Source organism: Caretta caretta, chromosome 3 (assembly GCF_965140235.1).
Source record: "Caretta caretta isolate rCarCar2 chromosome 3, rCarCar1.hap1, whole genome shotgun sequence".
NCBI classification, from domain to species: domain Eukaryota; kingdom Metazoa; phylum Chordata; order Testudines; family Cheloniidae; genus Caretta; species Caretta caretta.
In genome coordinates, this window is record NC_134208.1 from 38,068,001 (window position 1) to 38,084,908 (window position 16,908).

At 38.2% G+C, this 16,908-nt stretch overlaps 1 protein-coding gene across 5 annotated transcripts in view; it reads right to left on the minus strand.

Moving 5' to 3' along the window:
• The window catches only part of SNTG2 (syntrophin gamma 2), a 487,892-nt gene that overhangs the window by 58,291 nt on the left and 412,693 nt on the right, over nt 1-16,908 (minus strand). For 4 of the 5 annotated variants that reach the window (XM_048845382.2, XM_075126432.1, XM_075126434.1 and 1 more), the window contains exon 13: nt 4,908-4,979. The exons of the other annotated variant lie outside the window; for it this stretch is intronic. In XM_048845382.2, the coding sequence (XP_048701339.1) occupies nt 4,908-4,979 (72 nt within the window). The remainder of the gene's footprint in view (nt 1-4,907; nt 4,980-16,908) is intronic. 5 annotated transcript variants of the gene reach the window in all.

Consider the following 16,908-nt stretch of genomic DNA (forward strand, 5'->3'; position numbering starts at 1 on the left):
TAACTGGGCTCAGACTTCAACACACACACCCCATAACTGGGATCAGACTTCAAAATATCCTAAAATAGCATCAGTACACATAAAAATGTAAGCTTTAAAGTCTGGAATCTCAGGACCTTCCAGTTATAGAAGCAAATGTTGTGTGTCTCATAGGACACCAGGAATTTCCCCTTTTCAATAGTAAAGAGCACTGCACTCCATCCTCTACGTACTTTTCTTATGGTCCAAAAAGGATAGACAGCTGTCCCTAATAGGGCAGATAGGATTTTCCTTTGCGTTGGAGAATCACTAGCAAGCATAAGACTGGCATAAGTTAATTCTGTGCCACCTGCTGCTGCCAACCCCTGGAGTAGTGGACATTCTGGAGGCTGTCAGAGGCACAGGGAGGCACAACCAGAGCTCCAGTGATTCTGTGAGCGGAACAGCCCCCGGGGCCATTCTAGCTATTGAAACAGAGACCTGAAGCTGTTGAAACTGACCTCCAGCTGCTCCTCGGGATTGGAAATTTGGGAGAGAGGGAGAGGAGTAGAGAAGAAATATGCCTCTGTCTTCTCCTTCTGTGCCTGAGAATTTGGTCCCCTGGTTGTAGCTCTGCAGAGTCATGAGATATTGGGTGTTAAACTTCTAACTGCTGCAGAACTTAATATTGTCTGTCATGAGCATTAGGCCAGTGTAAGTTTTATTAGTGTGGGGTGTGTAATTGCACATTTAATGAGATAGAAGGAAACATTTGGTCTAGAAAAGAGAAGGCTGAGATGGGACCTGACAACAGTCTTCAAATATGTTAAGGGTTTTTAATAGATATTTAGGTCAGAAGGGACCATTATGATCATCTAGTCTGACCTCCTGCACAACGCAGGCCACAGAATTTCACCCACCACTCCTGCAAAAAACCTGTTATAATGAGGACGGTGATCAATTGTTCTTCACATCCATTGAGGATTGGGCAAGAAGTAATCAGCTTAGCACGCAGTAAGGGAGATATAGGTTGGATATTAGCAAACAGTTTCTAACTATGATGATATTTTAACACTGGAACAATTTATCTACAAAATTGTGGAATCCCATCATTGAAGGTTTTTAACATATTAGAAAAACACCTGTTAGGGATGGTCTAGGTTTACTAAATCCTGCCTCCAGTGTAGGTTGGATGACCTCTGGAGGTCCCTTCCAGCCCTACTTTTCTATAATTCTATGATTTTCAGGGTGGGTTGAATTTTAACCAATGTCTATTTGATGCTGATGTTCAGTGGTATGAATTTTCAGTAATAGGAAAAGTGCAGGAAAGAGAAATGTGTTGGTTAAATTAAATAAATCATGTTATTTCATTTAAATATATGGTTATCACCACTACATAAGTGATATGACTGTATGTATGTAAATGTATATATTGAATGACACCACACCTGTGTACACTAAAATATACACAAAAGCATCCATACCCTGTAGAAAAATAGTCTCCAAAGGCACATTTAGCTTCTGGGTTTAGATAGGACATTTAAAGTTAGGCAAGCATCCAATATCTTGAGAATGGACTTTAAAAACTATTTACTAACTTACTTTCTATCTGCAACAACAACACAACTGTGCTAATTACAACTGGCTTCTGAAATCTTTTAAAAAAATCTTTTCTAACACAGTAGTTTCTCTAGTGAAATCTGGGTCTTAGAGGCTATAACTGAGAAATTTTAATCTCTTCCAGAAATTAAGGTTTTTTCCATTTTAATTAATTTGCTCTAAATTTCTATCATTATCATTTATACTGAAGTGTCAACAGAAAGGAGGTTAAAGTGTTGTAGTTGAGCTTTTGTGTTTTAGATAATGTATTCACCAAGACTGACAATTAAGCATTCATTTATTAAAATGTCAAGAACATTAAGAGTCGAGTCTAAGATAGTTTATTTCCCACTTTTTTTTTAATGAAAAAGCAACCATAGAATTTGCTGTAAGGATAGATCATCCTTGAAATTAACCTTGCCAGAATAGTAAAAGAAGGACTGAGCATCAAATCAGCAATGGTAATAGTCTGATGAGAAAGAAAACACCTCTTTTTAAAAGGCACCAGGAGTATCTACATCAGAAGCATGCAAACATTTTAGCCTGAATGTATTTGAGAAGAGGACAAGGAGACAGAATCAATACTTTGGGGCAGATTCTCTGCCTTATTTTGCTACCACTGTGCTGTTCAGATGGTACAAAGGCAGCAAAAGCCACCCACCATGGAGACAGAGTTGCATTAAAGCAATACAGGGCCCTAGACATACCCCCACATAGCTGTGCTCCTCCAGGCCCTGCCCAACCCCACTCCTGAATTGTTGCCTTGCTCACTACTTGAAGTGATAGTGACAGGAAACCCTCCCGCCTTCCCACACTGGCTAGGGCAGCAGCATGGGGCTCTCCCTCCTACCAAGAGTGGCAGCAGCTCTTCTCTTTCCATCTTCAACAGACAAGGTTAGAGAGTATCCGCTTGGGTAGGTGGGCTTGGACTCCAGCACTCTGTCTTTGGTGATACACAAAGTACTTATTTGGGGTGGCATCAGCAGAGCCCTTCAGAGCAGTGGGGGCTTGGAGTTGACACCCCACTGTGATGCATGTGAACATTCTAGCCAGAATATGAGTAATGGCCCAGGCTGTGATTCATCGAAGCACGCAAGGGCATGTGACCAGCTCATGTAATAGTGGATTCCATCTTGTGCCTGTACTTTTCCACTAACTGTGCTGGACACTTTACTTGGAACACTGAAGTTCCCTCCACGTGGCAGAAGCTATAAAAGGGGGAAGCAATATTATCACTTGGCCTCACTCTCCCCATAACTGAACAGCTAAAAACACCTCAAAGACTGGACTGAGGAGATGGTCCCAGGCTGAAGAGATTTTGAGCCTGTGTATGGAAGATTGATTGACTGTTTGTACCATCAGAGAGAGACACTACTTGATTAAAATCCTGTCTAGTGTATAGAATTTAGATTGTGATTTTGTTTTATTTTTAGGTAACCAATTTTGATCTGTACGCTATTACTTACAATTACTTAAAATCTATCTTTCTGTAGTTAATAAATCTGTTTTATATTTTTTACTTAAAACAGTGCGTTGTTTGAAGTGCAAACGGAAATCTCCTCAGGAACCAGGGCTGGTGCATTGTCCTCTCCACAGTGAAGGAGGGGCGGTTTCATAAATAAATTTAAATGGGTCAGGCTTTTGACCAGGGCAAGATGGTACAGCTCTGGGGTCCTAGGTTGGAAAGCTGGGGGGAATTGGCTGAATCCTTTCTATTGTTGGTTCATGAGTGGTTGTGTGAGAGCAAGACCTGGGGAGGATTGCAGTTTATCCCTGTCTCAGAAGGGTGAGAGGGGGCCCAGATTGGTATGCCAGAGGGCCTAGCGGTACCCCAGCTCCAGGTTGCACCCCAGGAATGCCCATCACATGCAGTCCTCAGTGGGCACAGAACTAGTGAAGCATGCTGCTATACCTCCCTGCCCACAGCCTCCAGTACAGAGGGCACATAAGTGATGGAGTGGAGCATCATGGACAGGGAGTGTAAGTGGGAGGAACGTGATGCTCTTTGGCGAGCCCCAGCTGTCACACAGGCCATTGGAGATAAAGCCTGCTGGTACAAGTTTGACCAGTCTCCATGATGCTCTAAACTGGCCTGGGACAGATAAAATGGTTGTTGGATCTCAGATTATCTGAATTTTCCCCTCTCCTAGGCTTCCTTGAGTGACTGTGTTGGGAGGAGGAGCCATCCTTTGCTAGGCACTCCACTACACTAGGCAAAGTTAGTTGAGCTCCTAATCTCATTCCTCCTGCCCCTGGGGATTTGCCCCCAGCAGGTAAGCAGACAACGAAGCAACAGCACGTGGTGGATTGGGGAAATGCTGAGCAGCTGATCAGAGCACATGCAGCTCACATCAGAGCTGCTCCATGGGCTGCAGGGGAAGTGATGCCTCCGTCTACCTCCCTATATTGACTGATTCAGAGACTTCTATTTAAAAACCACATGGTATGGCTCAGGGAACACATATTCAACATATAGTCAGATATAAATTCTCTTCTTAACACAGTCAGCTTGGAGGGCCACATATGGGATACCAGTGATTCATACTGGACACCAGTGATTTCTCTTTGGACAGTAAGGATAACATCTGCCTGTCTACCCAGCCATTCCTAATGCACCCAACTCCTCTTTTAACAAAAGAGTTTTTAAAGGGGGAAAACATGTAAAAGTCAATTATTGTTTTACAAAAACGCAACAACCCAGTTACTTTGCCTAGTGCAAAACTAAATAAATAATATTAAAAAACGAGACGTTACATGATACATGAAAAGAGATGTTACATGAACTGCATTGCTCTTTGTAAAGATAGGACTACATTCTGAATTGTAATGGCTGTTTATTACTTGTAATCTAGTGCACCACTAATATGTAGCAATGAACTGAATTTTAAATTCATTGCTACACAAATTACACCCAAAATACAGTCAGATTAGACTAACATTCTAAACCACACGTTAACATCACTGTTTTAATTAAAGGTAAATATTTCTTTTTAAAAAATGGCTCATAAAATGGTTTTCTCCCACTAAAAAGTTATAAGATACAGACTTCATTATGAATAGTTGTTTTATTCATTGTTTATATGGCAGGAACTAATACTAATATTTCTTCAGATTGGAAATATTTTAGAAATGTGCTCACTACAGAGATGATCCAAATTCTAAGTTATCTAATATTTATGCAGGAAATAGTTACAGATTAAGAACTGGTTTTATAGCAATAGATTAACTATTTGTGGGCTGGTCCCTGCTAAATCAAATTAAGCTGAGTCTATCATTTATATTGTTAAATGTTAGGAAATTGTAAGCTACCTTGGTTAAGTGATGTAGTCTGTAATTCTCAGAAGACCTACCTTGTGAACTTTAAATAGAACCTCACAGAGGTGATAGATTTTTTCAGCTCGTACCCAGTCTAGTGTGCTTACCTGTAATACCAAAAACAAAAAACAAAAATACCACACCATTAAAAGGACATGTTTTTTTATGGCAAGGATTTAAAACATTTTAAGAGATTTCACTAATGATTGTTATGTTGGATGGTTTAATCAAATGCCAACCAGTTTCAATTAGTGTATTAACCTAGTATCCGATATTAAGGAAAGAGCTCCTAATAGCATCCTGCTTTCATTAGTGCAGTATCCACAGTATTCTTACAATTAAAATTGTAATGATTTGTTTTATTCTTACTTTAGCATGAATGAAACTCCTTAAAATCTCCGTTGTAAGGCAAATCAGTATTGTTTATTTTATAGCATGCTTAGCCAAATAACTGTCTCAGGCCCTCATTCATGAAGGTACATGAGTAAATCTGATTGACATCAATGGAACCAGTGAAGTTCTTACAGACAGGCCTGTACTTAAGCAACTTACTGAATCAGGGCCTTAATTTTCATGTTAGAAACTGAAAGGAACAACTATGTTTTTATAATAGATATAACTGAAAGGAAATCCAGTCATATAATTGTTTCTTATGGCATGTCTACATGTCCCTGTAGTGCAGAATTTGTAAGTGTGAGTTGAAACACATACTAAAGTGTTCCATTGGAACTGCCCCATGTAGAGCCAGCTAGCACAAGCTAAAAGGTACCACATTCGTGTTAGTGTAGTCCTGTTTCAAAAAAGACTATATTGCCTTTTAGTTTGTACTTCAGAGCATGCTGCCAAGCCATGTAGACAAGCCTGTGGTAATCATAGGATCATAGAATATCAGGGCTGGAAGGGACCTCAGGAGGTCATCTAGTCTAACACCCTGCTCAAAGCAGGACCAATCCCCAACTAAATCATGCAATAATACTATCCAGTAATAGTAACATACACTGAGGTGGAGTTCTTTGTCTTTTGGTTTTGACCCTGTGTTCTGTTGACACTGTAAGACAGAAAAATTTGCCAACTTGCAGTGATATTGGGAGGGTTTTTTTTAAGCCCCAACTCTGAGAGTCAGATGATTACATGAGAATCTCTGCTCTCATTTTTTAAAAGAGAGCAAGCCTCTAGTCCATGTACAAGAAGGCAAAAATGAGAACCTTCAAGGTTCTTAAACACAAAGCAAATAAAAAAATCCAACTTTTTTTTTTTTTTAAATCACGCGATAAGCCCAATCTGATGATTTTTTAAGGCCCAGTTCTTGGCATAATTGACATTATTGTCAGATGGCCATCTTAATTGGAACTAACAAGCAGCACTGTTGACTGTCTCAAAACCGATCTGAGAACTGAGTTACACTTTCATCCCTCATAGGAGGATTTCTGGTTTGAGGTTAAGGAACATTGGAAGGGAATCTAGTATTGCTCCTGTCCATGCTGTATCTATTCTGTAGGTAGAGGGACTCATCTTCTAGGGTTCTCTATTTGACACTTTTCACAATTTAAATATTAATAAAAAATAACTTCCATACACTGCATGAAAAAACACTGCTTACATAATTATTTTGTAGCAGTTTTATCAGCAGTTCTTCAGGAGCAATAAAGCTCAAGGAATATTACTTAATATTTATTTGTCAATTTGAAATCTAGCATAATTAGTTTTTAACAAAATCAATTAAAAGCAATTTTTGATATCACATCTGTCCCTGAGCCCCTTTATAAAAAGCATGTTATTTTAGAATCACTTTAGCTCACGAAAGCTTATGCTCAAATAAATTGGTTAGTCTCTAAGGTGCCACTAGTACTCCTTTTCTTTTTCCTAATTTTAAAACAATTTCAAGTCTCTTCTTTCACATGCACCAAATATTGACTTTAAGCTTTTCCTTTACTACTGTTACTACTAAAGGAACAGAAAGAAGAAGCCAGCAATAACACAGGAACAGCGGTGACTAGAAGTTACTGTTGAATCTGATTGTGAAGGTAATATTACACAGAACATATTTTCAGTGAGCCAAATACTGCCGCTCCTTGCTTAGTCCTTATTTATAGGAAAGTTCCATTGTCTTTGATGGAGGCTTGAATAAGGAGTGACTAAAGACTACAGGATTTGGCCTAAAATAACTGCTTTATTAGGTGACTTTCATGCTTCTCACAGAACAGCTCTCTACACCATAAACTAATGGTTGACTCATTACTTCTTATCAAGTCACTGGAAGGAAAAGAATCTTCTCCTGAAAAATTAGAGCTAGGAGAATCCTTAGTTCTTGTTAGTGGTCAGAGGAAAAAAATAAGTATGAGAATCTATTTATGGGTTTAGTGGATTTCCATTTATTTCCCCAGACTCCTACCTAGCTGCTGCTGAATGGCAGTTGCATTTGCCTATGTCTTTTGCTTTGGTTCTTAAGATTAAACAGTTATGAAGAAACATCATGTCACAGAACAAAAGTTATGCACAAAATATTAAGGGGACTACAGCTACAATAGTGTATTATAGTCTAATCCTAATCCAAACCCCGCTGGAAAGAGTCATTAACCTCAGTGACCTTTAGCTCAGGTTCTGGAAACCCTCATTGCCAGACAAATATTTACAATCTGGAGTGTATTCAGAAAAAAACCAAATATTAGGGAGTTTGTGGGACAGATTTAGGAGGAAAGAATAAGTGGTTGTAATATGCTATACAGAAGCTTTGCTAATGTGATAACTAAGCAGAAGTACAGTAGAGATCAGGAATTGTATGAAGGATACAGATACAAAGGATGAAATCCTGACCCCACTGAAGTCAATGGTATAATATCCAGTTGATTTCATTGGGTGTAGGATTTTGCTGAAAGGAGAGATAGAATTATTTAGCATTTCAACCAAATGTAATTGGTTAAAAGGGAAAAATAGCTTTACATCAAGTAATATTCCTGCAGTGAGCTGTTCTAACCTGTGGTAAAGAGATGGTAAAAGCCCCAAGACTTGGAATTAGGGCTGCGAAGCGATTAAAAAAATTAAATGTGTTTAATCGCAGTTTTAATTACACCGTTAAACAATAAGAGAATACCATTCATTTAAATATTTTTGATGTTTTGTACATTTTCAAATATATTTAATTCAATTATAACACAGAATACAAAGTGCACAGTGCTCACTTTATATTTATTTTTATTACAAATATTTGCCCTGTAATAAACAAAAGAAATCGTACTTTTCAATTCACCTAATGCAAGTACTGTAGTGCAATCTCTTTATCATGAAAATTGAATTAACAAATGTAGAATTATGTACAAAAATAACTGCATTCAAAAATAAAACAAAATAAAAACTTTAGAGCCTAGAAGTCCACTCAGTCCTACTTCTTGTTCAGCCAAGCGCTCAGAAGAGCAAGTTTGCATACATTTGCAGGAGATAATGCTGCCTGTTTCTTGTTTACAATGTCACCTGAAAGTGAGAACAGGCATTCACATGGCACTGTTGTAGTTGGCTTCAAAAGATATTTACATGCCATATGCACTAAAGATTCACATGTCCCTTCATGCTTCAACCACCATTCCAAAAGACATACGTCCAAGTTGATGACGGGTTGTGCTTGATAAAAATCCAAAGCAGTGTGGACCGACACATGTTTGCTTTCATCATATGAGTCAGATGCCACCAGCAGAAGGTTGATTTTCTTTTTTTGGTGGTTCAGGTTCTGTAGTTTCCACATCAGAGTGTTGCTCTTATAAGACTTCTGAAAGCATGCTCCACACATCGTCCCTCTCAGATGTTGGAAGGCACTACAGATTCTTAACCCTTGGGTCAAATGCTGTAGCTATCTTTAGAAATCTCACATTGGTACCTTCTTTGCATTTTATTAAATCTGCAGTGAAAGTGTTCTTAAAATGAACAATGTGTGTTGGATCACCATCCGAGCCTGCTATAACATGAAATATATGGCACAATGCAGGTAAAACAGAGCAGGAGACATAGAATTCACCCCAAAGGAGTTAAGTCACAAATTTCATTAAGATATTATTTTCTTAACAAGTGTCATCAGCATGAATGCACATCCTCTTGCAATGGTGGCCGAAGCATGAAGGGGCATACAAATGTTTAGCATATCTGGCAAGTAAATACCTTGCAATGCTGGCTACAAAAGTGCCATGCAAACGCCTTTTCTCACTTTCAGGTGTCATTGTGAATAAGAAGTGGGCAGCATTATCGCCTATAAATGTAAACAAACTTGTTTCTCTTAGGCCATGTCTATACTACCCGCCGGATTGGCAGGTAGTGATCGATCTATCGGGGATCAATTTATCGTGTCTAGTGTAGACGTGATAAATCGATCCCGGATCGCTCTGCCGTTGATTCTGGAACTCCACCACAGTGAGAGGCGGAAGCCAAGTCGACAGGGGAGCAGCCGCCATTGATCCCGTGCCGCGAGGATGTGAAGTAAGTGATTCTAAGTCTATCTAAGATACGTCGACTTCAGCTATACTATTCTCATAGCTGAAGTTGCGTATCTTAGATCGATACCCCTCCCAGTGTAGACCAGGCCTTAGCGATTGGCTGAACAAGAAGTAGGACTGAGTGGATTTATAGGCTCTAAAGTTTTACACTGTTTTGTTTTTGAGTGCAGTTGTGTAACAAAAAGTCTACATTTGTAAGTTGCACTTTCATGATAAAGAGATTGCACTACAGTACTTGTGTGAGGTTAACTGAAAAATACTATTTCTTTTTAATGTTATTTTTACAGTGCAAATATTTGTGATAAAAAATATAAAATGAGCACTGTAACCTTGTTGTAATTTAAATCAATATATTTGAAAATGTAGAAAAACATCCAAAATATTTCATAAATTTCAATTGGCATTCTATTGTTTAACAGTGCAATTAAACCTGTGAATAATGGCGATTAATGGTTTTTTGAGTTAATTGCAGGAGTTAACTGTGATTAGTTAACAGCCCTCCTTGGGACATTTAAAACTAAACCAGATACTAAAAAATGTACAATAGTCTTGCACTAGTAGGGAGATGGAGTAAAATTAATAACTAACTTTATGATTCAGACACAGGATTTAGTTGTCTGTTTAGGCACTCATGGTTAAGACTGTGCCCTAAAATAGAGTGTGACTTCAATCTCAGGACATCACTTTGGTTCTTGTATAATTACAATTAGTAATACTTAGCATTAAATAATGCTTTTCATATTCAAATCACTGTGCCTGCACTCATTAAATTATGCATAATTTTTTTCCCTTTAATTTCTTTGCAAGGAGGAACACAGATAAATTACAATCTGTTGGTGTTCAATTGTTTCTATTACTTCAAAAATAAGGTTGCACTTATTTTTCAATTAAAGGAAATATGAAAAAAATAGACCAGTTAGGTACTCACAGTCTTACAGAAATCACTTCAGTGCTACTTTCTTAATCATATTGTAAAGGTATTACGGAATTATGGAGATGCCATGTATCTCCAAAATTAAGGTTGCATTAAGAATTACACTTGAAACAGGGATGAAACTATATGCTCTCTCTCTTTCTCGCTCTCAAAATAAATAACTAAATAAATAAACAGAACAGTGTTTACTATTCAAATTTGCAGTGCTTACTTTGAGTAGAGTACTGTACACTTGTTGTAAACTTTTACTCTGAACATAACATCATCTAATTTATTTTGTGTTAGTAACTTTTGATGAAGAATGAGTTGAACAAGGTATTTTGGCAGGACAAGCCACCTGAGGCAGAACTGACAGAGGAGGCATTCTTTTTCAAAAGGACAGCCCTACAGCTCTGAGAGGTATGAGCTCGGGCTTCACCAGATGAGTTATAAGTTCCCAGAGTTTGTATCCTAGTTCTTGGGAAGTCTGCAGAAGAGAGTCTGCTCTCCTGTAGAAGTGCTAAAGTTTGCTGGAGGAGAATAATCCTCCTGTGAAAAGCTTAAGGTGTTAGGAGTAAAATCCTGTCTTGACCTTCCTGGAATCTCTAGAAAGCCCCTTTTTTCCCAATTACCCACAATCTAATGCCTCCCCAACTCTCACCATTGCTGCCCTATACACCTACACAGCTCCATCTAATTTCAGCTTGTAAACTATAAAAATGTTTTATGTCTGTATTTTGCAAGCACGGCAGTTTAGATGAATTGTTTGCAAAAAAAAAAAATATCCAACAACAAACAAACAAACAAAAAACTTCTGGGGCAGCAACATAGATTGTACCTCTAGGGTAGCCCTTTGAGGTGAGGTTGGGCACCTCTCTCATCCCAGACATCCCTCTCTGGCTGTAGGTGTCACTGTAGCACAGGTTTGGAGTGCAGAGAGGAGACCACACCCCACAAGTTTTAGGCAGGCAGCTTTCCCAGGGGTGTGACCATGCTCCAAAAGAAAGGAAAAGGCAAACAGAATAATCCTGCAGCCCACAATCCATGCTCACCCCAGTATTCCTTACAAGGAAAAAGATAAATAGTCTCTGTCAAGGGGCACAGGGTTCTTAATCCCGTGTGCATCTGAAAAGCTGGGGCTGAGAGTTCTGGGCTCTAATGAAAAGTAAAGCAAAGCAAAGCACAGCAAAGCAAAGATCCCGCTATCTATCCAGAAGACCCAGGTGGCAGAGACTTTAGTTCTCCCTGCTCTGTGGGATTGAGAAGTCTATTCTCCAGCCCTGTTTCCCTCCGAGGGACCTGGATCTTCCATTTTCATGAGCTGCCCCTCAACAAGTGCAACAGGCCTCACACATGCACTGGGTTGGGGGTATTTGTGCCCAGAGGAACTTTTGAACCCCTCCACGCCCTTCTTAACGGGGTGGGAACCTGTCCCACCACAGGTAGTGATAATGGGACAGTAGATGAGAGACAGAAGGTGCCTGACCAAGACTTAAAGTAGGTGGTGGAAATTGGCTGAAGGTCCTGGGAGAGACTGGCTGTGGAGTAATGCCAGAGAAACTAGGGAAATGGGGAAACAGTCATACTTGCTCAGTTTAAAACCTTATACTCATAACTGATGCTCTAGCTTCTTTCCCCAGTGCTGAAGTCTTTTTTAGTCTGCCAAGCTCACATAGCTTTTCATGAAGTTTTGAGTAGCACACAGAAGAAGTTAAGGTGTTGGTTATAGCTGTTTGCACTGGGAATGCAGAGTTTGATTATTTGGCTGCTCTGCAGCACCAGTGCCAGCTAGCCCCTCTCTCCAGCCCTGAACTTTCAGCCCCCATATTTCCATGTCTTTTTTTATCCTGCTACATTAAAAAAAACCTAGGAAATAATAATATAAACCCCTATATTAAGGTAGCTCAAGAGAATTTCCTACAATGCAAACAATAAAAAGCAAGGAAATCACAAGTTAATTCACACCAAATTCGAAACCAGCCTCCAAATATTAGCTCTCTAGCACCTGAGCACCCAACCTGCCAACATATTAATACTGTCTCCACGACAACCTCTATAAATTCAACAATTTTGTCAATTTCAATGCCAAAATACAAAGAGTCGAAAATCACAGTGCAAAGGGTTTGGGGGATTTTTTCATGTGGGTTTATATAATATAAGCCAAATTCTCCCATGTGTTACAAAAGTGCAAATCCACAGATTTCAATACTTTTTTGTTTTCAATGGACTTGCATCGGTGGAAATGAGAGGGGAGAATTTGGCTCGGAATGTTAACAATTGTAAATTTATGTGCTGGTTACTTTACCTTACTTAACTCTTTTTGAATACAAGATTCCCCCCACTGATGACATTTGGACTCTCTTTTGTAAACTAGAAATCAATGAATAGCTTCTTTCATGTAAGCTTTTGGGATAAACACATTACAGCACAACTATAAATTCCCACTGTTATCCTTGATAAAGGCCCTTGTTGAGCTGAAATGTCAGCTCTTTCCTGAATCTTCACCACTGAATGAAAGACAAACTAAAAATCTGAAAATGACTTTATTTCTGTTACAATACTGGCAACTTGATATTCCTGAACCTTAGCAGCACTCTCTTTACACAGGTGAGTTACTGGTTATCATTAAATATAGAGGGTGAAATCCGTGTTGCACGAAAGTGTTTTGTCACTGACTTCAATTGGGCCAGGATTTCATCCTGTATGGTGCATGCGGATGAAATCTGGAAGACTAACGAGGTCACAATTGTTGCAATATTTGTAGATGATGAACAGCATATTATTTTTCAGGTTGCATTTTATCATTCGGATTAAAGTAACACACTTATTTTTGCCTTTTAAAATTTTCTTTCAACATAGACTAACAGAATATGTTTGTTTATATTAAGTATGTTTAAACTTCCTATTTTGTTTGCTTAGTGCTCTTAAGCTTCTCAGTCACAGTAAATGGTTTCAACAGGTTACAGATGGGTTGTGCTTGCTGCAGTTAATTACCATTTATATCATATTGAACTATTCAAAAAGAGAACCTTGATGGTGAAACTAATACAAAAGCTTAAAGGTAATGTTACTAGCTGATAAATGTAAAGATTAATACAAAATTGCTAGAGAGTTAAATATTATTCACATAATTTTTAGTTCCACTAGACTCCATTTTCAATACAAAATCACTCCATTTATCGTCTTTAAAATATTCTATTGTATCATTAAACTTTACAAAACAATCCATCAATAATAAACTGTCTTTTGGATTAAAGTGCATACGTGAAAGGAAAGTTATTAAATATTTTAATGAGAAATAACATTGGCAGTTACTATTAATCAATAATATTATGTGGCAAAACTCATGCCAAAAAAGATGACAAGCAGATTATATAATACTGATGTGCAGGGACTGAAATGCCTGGCCCCAGGGCTACCTTCCAATAACGAAAATACCTGCAAGCAATTAGAGAAGCCAGAGTAGGTGTGATATTGGGTATGCAAGACTATGATTTTATATTAAAGTTCCTTTTTAGATGTGAGACCTGGCTTTCTCTTGAAATAGGTGCTGCCTTCTATAACAACTTGTGGTGCTTCTCCTGTGGACCACCACTTTTGTTATATTACCTTGTACCCCACATTCACTCCATTCACTCTCCATCTTTACAGTCTTTTCAGTACAGATGTGCTAAAATCTCTCTCAGCTTGGCTGTCTTAATGCCTCAAAAACTAATGAATCACTCTGTAGCATAGCAAATCCAGAATTCAGACTGATTTCAGCCCGCTTTTGTCTATTGCTGCTCATGCACATGTTCTGAGATGCCCATACTTCACCATAGGGCCAAACTGAATGCTAGAGAGAAGGAATTGTACTACTGTCCCTGAACCCTGAATTGTCACTTCTTGTTCTTTTCTTTTTAAAAGCTCTACAAAGCATAAAGAGGGGCAGGAGTGGGTGCCATAACAGAAAGAAATCTTGTTTTAAAACTGATTGGGAAGATGGGAGTACATCACAAAGAGGAAGTGAGGTGAATTCATTTTATTATTAAAATAAGCTTTCCTTGCAAAATAATGTTAACAATAGGAGGGGTCCTCTGCTTTTGTCCCCCATCTTTATATTACTGGGATGTACCATGCAACCTTTGATCTTGTATAGCTGGGAACTGGGGTACTGCCTTATAAAAATGGAACCTTTCCAGCATCCCTTAATTATAACTGGGCTCTTAAAATTTTTCTAAAGTAAACAAAATTAAAATGAATTAAAAACAATTAGAAGTGGAAACTACCTAATAATAGCACATAGAGCATATTGTGTAATCACATTTCTTTGGTGTTTTATTTACATATTATAAGGTCTAAATAGCAAGAACTCAGACAGAGTCAATCAGCTATAGTAAAAAAACATACTTTTTAGCCCTTAATTATTCTCTTGAGCCAACCATGACTACAGAGAAATTGTCAAGTCTTATAATTTCCAGTGCCTTGAAGGTTCCCCTCCCACACTTGAGAGACCTCTTTGGTAACATTCATGGTACCAGATATATTTTTAACTACTTTTTGTAAAGGCAGAATAAAACTTGTTATCTGTAAACTGTCAGATTTTGTCCTGAACCCCAATAAAACAGTCCTTCAAATGACCTGACTGGCATATCAAGTCATATAGACATTTTAGTCCCAGGAGCAAAATCTATTGGAGAGTTCACTGAAAGCTAAATACATCTCTATTGTAAGCCCATTTGTGTTATCTTCTGACAAATGTTGACATTTTAATACAACCACTGTATTAATCAGATTTTAAACCAATTTTCCTCTATCTAATGCCTTTTCAGGACATTAAATTATTATGGTAAATTTCCTAATTATGGCAGGGTACCTAGACTAAAACATTTTGATTTTAATAATAAAATTCAAAGGGTTTCAATCCGGCCTCCATTTGTGCCCAGGCAACTTTGTGTTTACACATGGTTAAGTATTCTCTTTAATAAACATATGTAGGTGACTGATTTTGTCTCGTCTATGGGCAAGTGTTTGGCTTTGTACTGGTAAATTCTATCACATGCCTGTGCAAAAGAAAGAACCCAGCAGCAACAGGTGATGGTGATTGAAACACACAAGAGAAAAGTATGCATGAACAAATGCAAGACGCTTTTGGAAAATGTGCTCTAAGGCTCAAACAAGTGCAAGTTCATGAGATTTTTTCCAGCATCAGAGAAATCCAATAATACTACTTGCAGTATTAGGGAACAAAGACAGAAGATGCATGTTGGAAAATCTATGATGATCACTCAATCTTTGTTTATGCTCTAGGAATTAGAATCCCCAAGGTCTGTACTTCATAGTCTATTGCATACAACTTGTTCTCTGGTGATATTGTTGTAAGCAAGTCTGCTTATTTTAGATATTGATTTTTATGTCTAAACCTGTCCATTTTTTGCAAACTGTTATGTTGACCATGTAGGGACAATATCTGATAACACACATTGACATTACCATGGCCACACTGTAGCACTCCTGGATGAATAATATATAGGGCTGTTGATTAATAGCAGTTAACTCATGAGATTAACTCAAAAAAATTAATTGCGATTAATTGCACTGTTAAACAATAGAATACCAATTGAAATTTATTAAATATTTTTGGATGTTTTCCTACATTTTCAAATATATTGATTTATATTTCAACACAGAATACAAAGTGTACTTACTTTATATTTATTTTTGATTACAAGCATTTGCACCATAAAAAAAGAAAAGAAATATTATTTTTCAATTCACCTTATACAAATACACCGGACCCTCGCTAGAACGCGGGGTTTGGAATCCATGGACCGTACCGCGTTAACGCGGGGACCACATTATAACAGGGGCTGTGTTACCATGGATCCCAATTGAAATATTTAAATTTGGGATCTATCGCCACGACCGTGCTATATGCAAATCTGCGCTCTAGCGATGCGCGCTCTAGCAAGGGTCCGCTGTACTGTAGTGCAATCTCTTTATCATGAAAGTGCCACATACAAGTGTAGGGTTTTTTGTTACATAACTGCACTCAAAAACAAACCAATGTAAAACTTTTGAGCCTACAAGTCCACTCAGTCCTACTTCTTGTTCAGCCAATCGCTAAGAGAAACAAGTTTGTTTATATTTACTGGAGACAATGCTGCCCACTTCATAATTCCAGTGTCACCTGAAAGTGAGAACAGGCATTCTCATGGCACTGTTGTACTTAGCATTGCAAGATATTTACGTGCCAGATGGCTATAATGTGTTCATTAAATTTGTGACTGAACTCCTAGGGGGAGAATTGCATGTCTCCTGCTCTGTTTTACCCACATTTTGCCATATATTTCATGTTATAGCTGTCTTGGATGATGACCTAGCACATGCTGTTCATTTTAAGAACACTTTCATTGCAAATTTGACAAAATGCAAAGAAGATACCAAAGTGAAACTTCTAAAGATAGCTACAGAACTTGACTGAAGATTTATGAATCTGAAGTGCCTTCCAAAATCTAAGAGAGATGAGGTGTGGAGTATGCTTTCAGAAGTCTTAAAAGAGCAACACTCTGATGTGGGAACTACAGAACTCGAACCACCAAAAAAGAAAATCAACAGTCTTCTGGTGGCATCTGACTCAGATGATGAAAATGAACATGCGTCGGT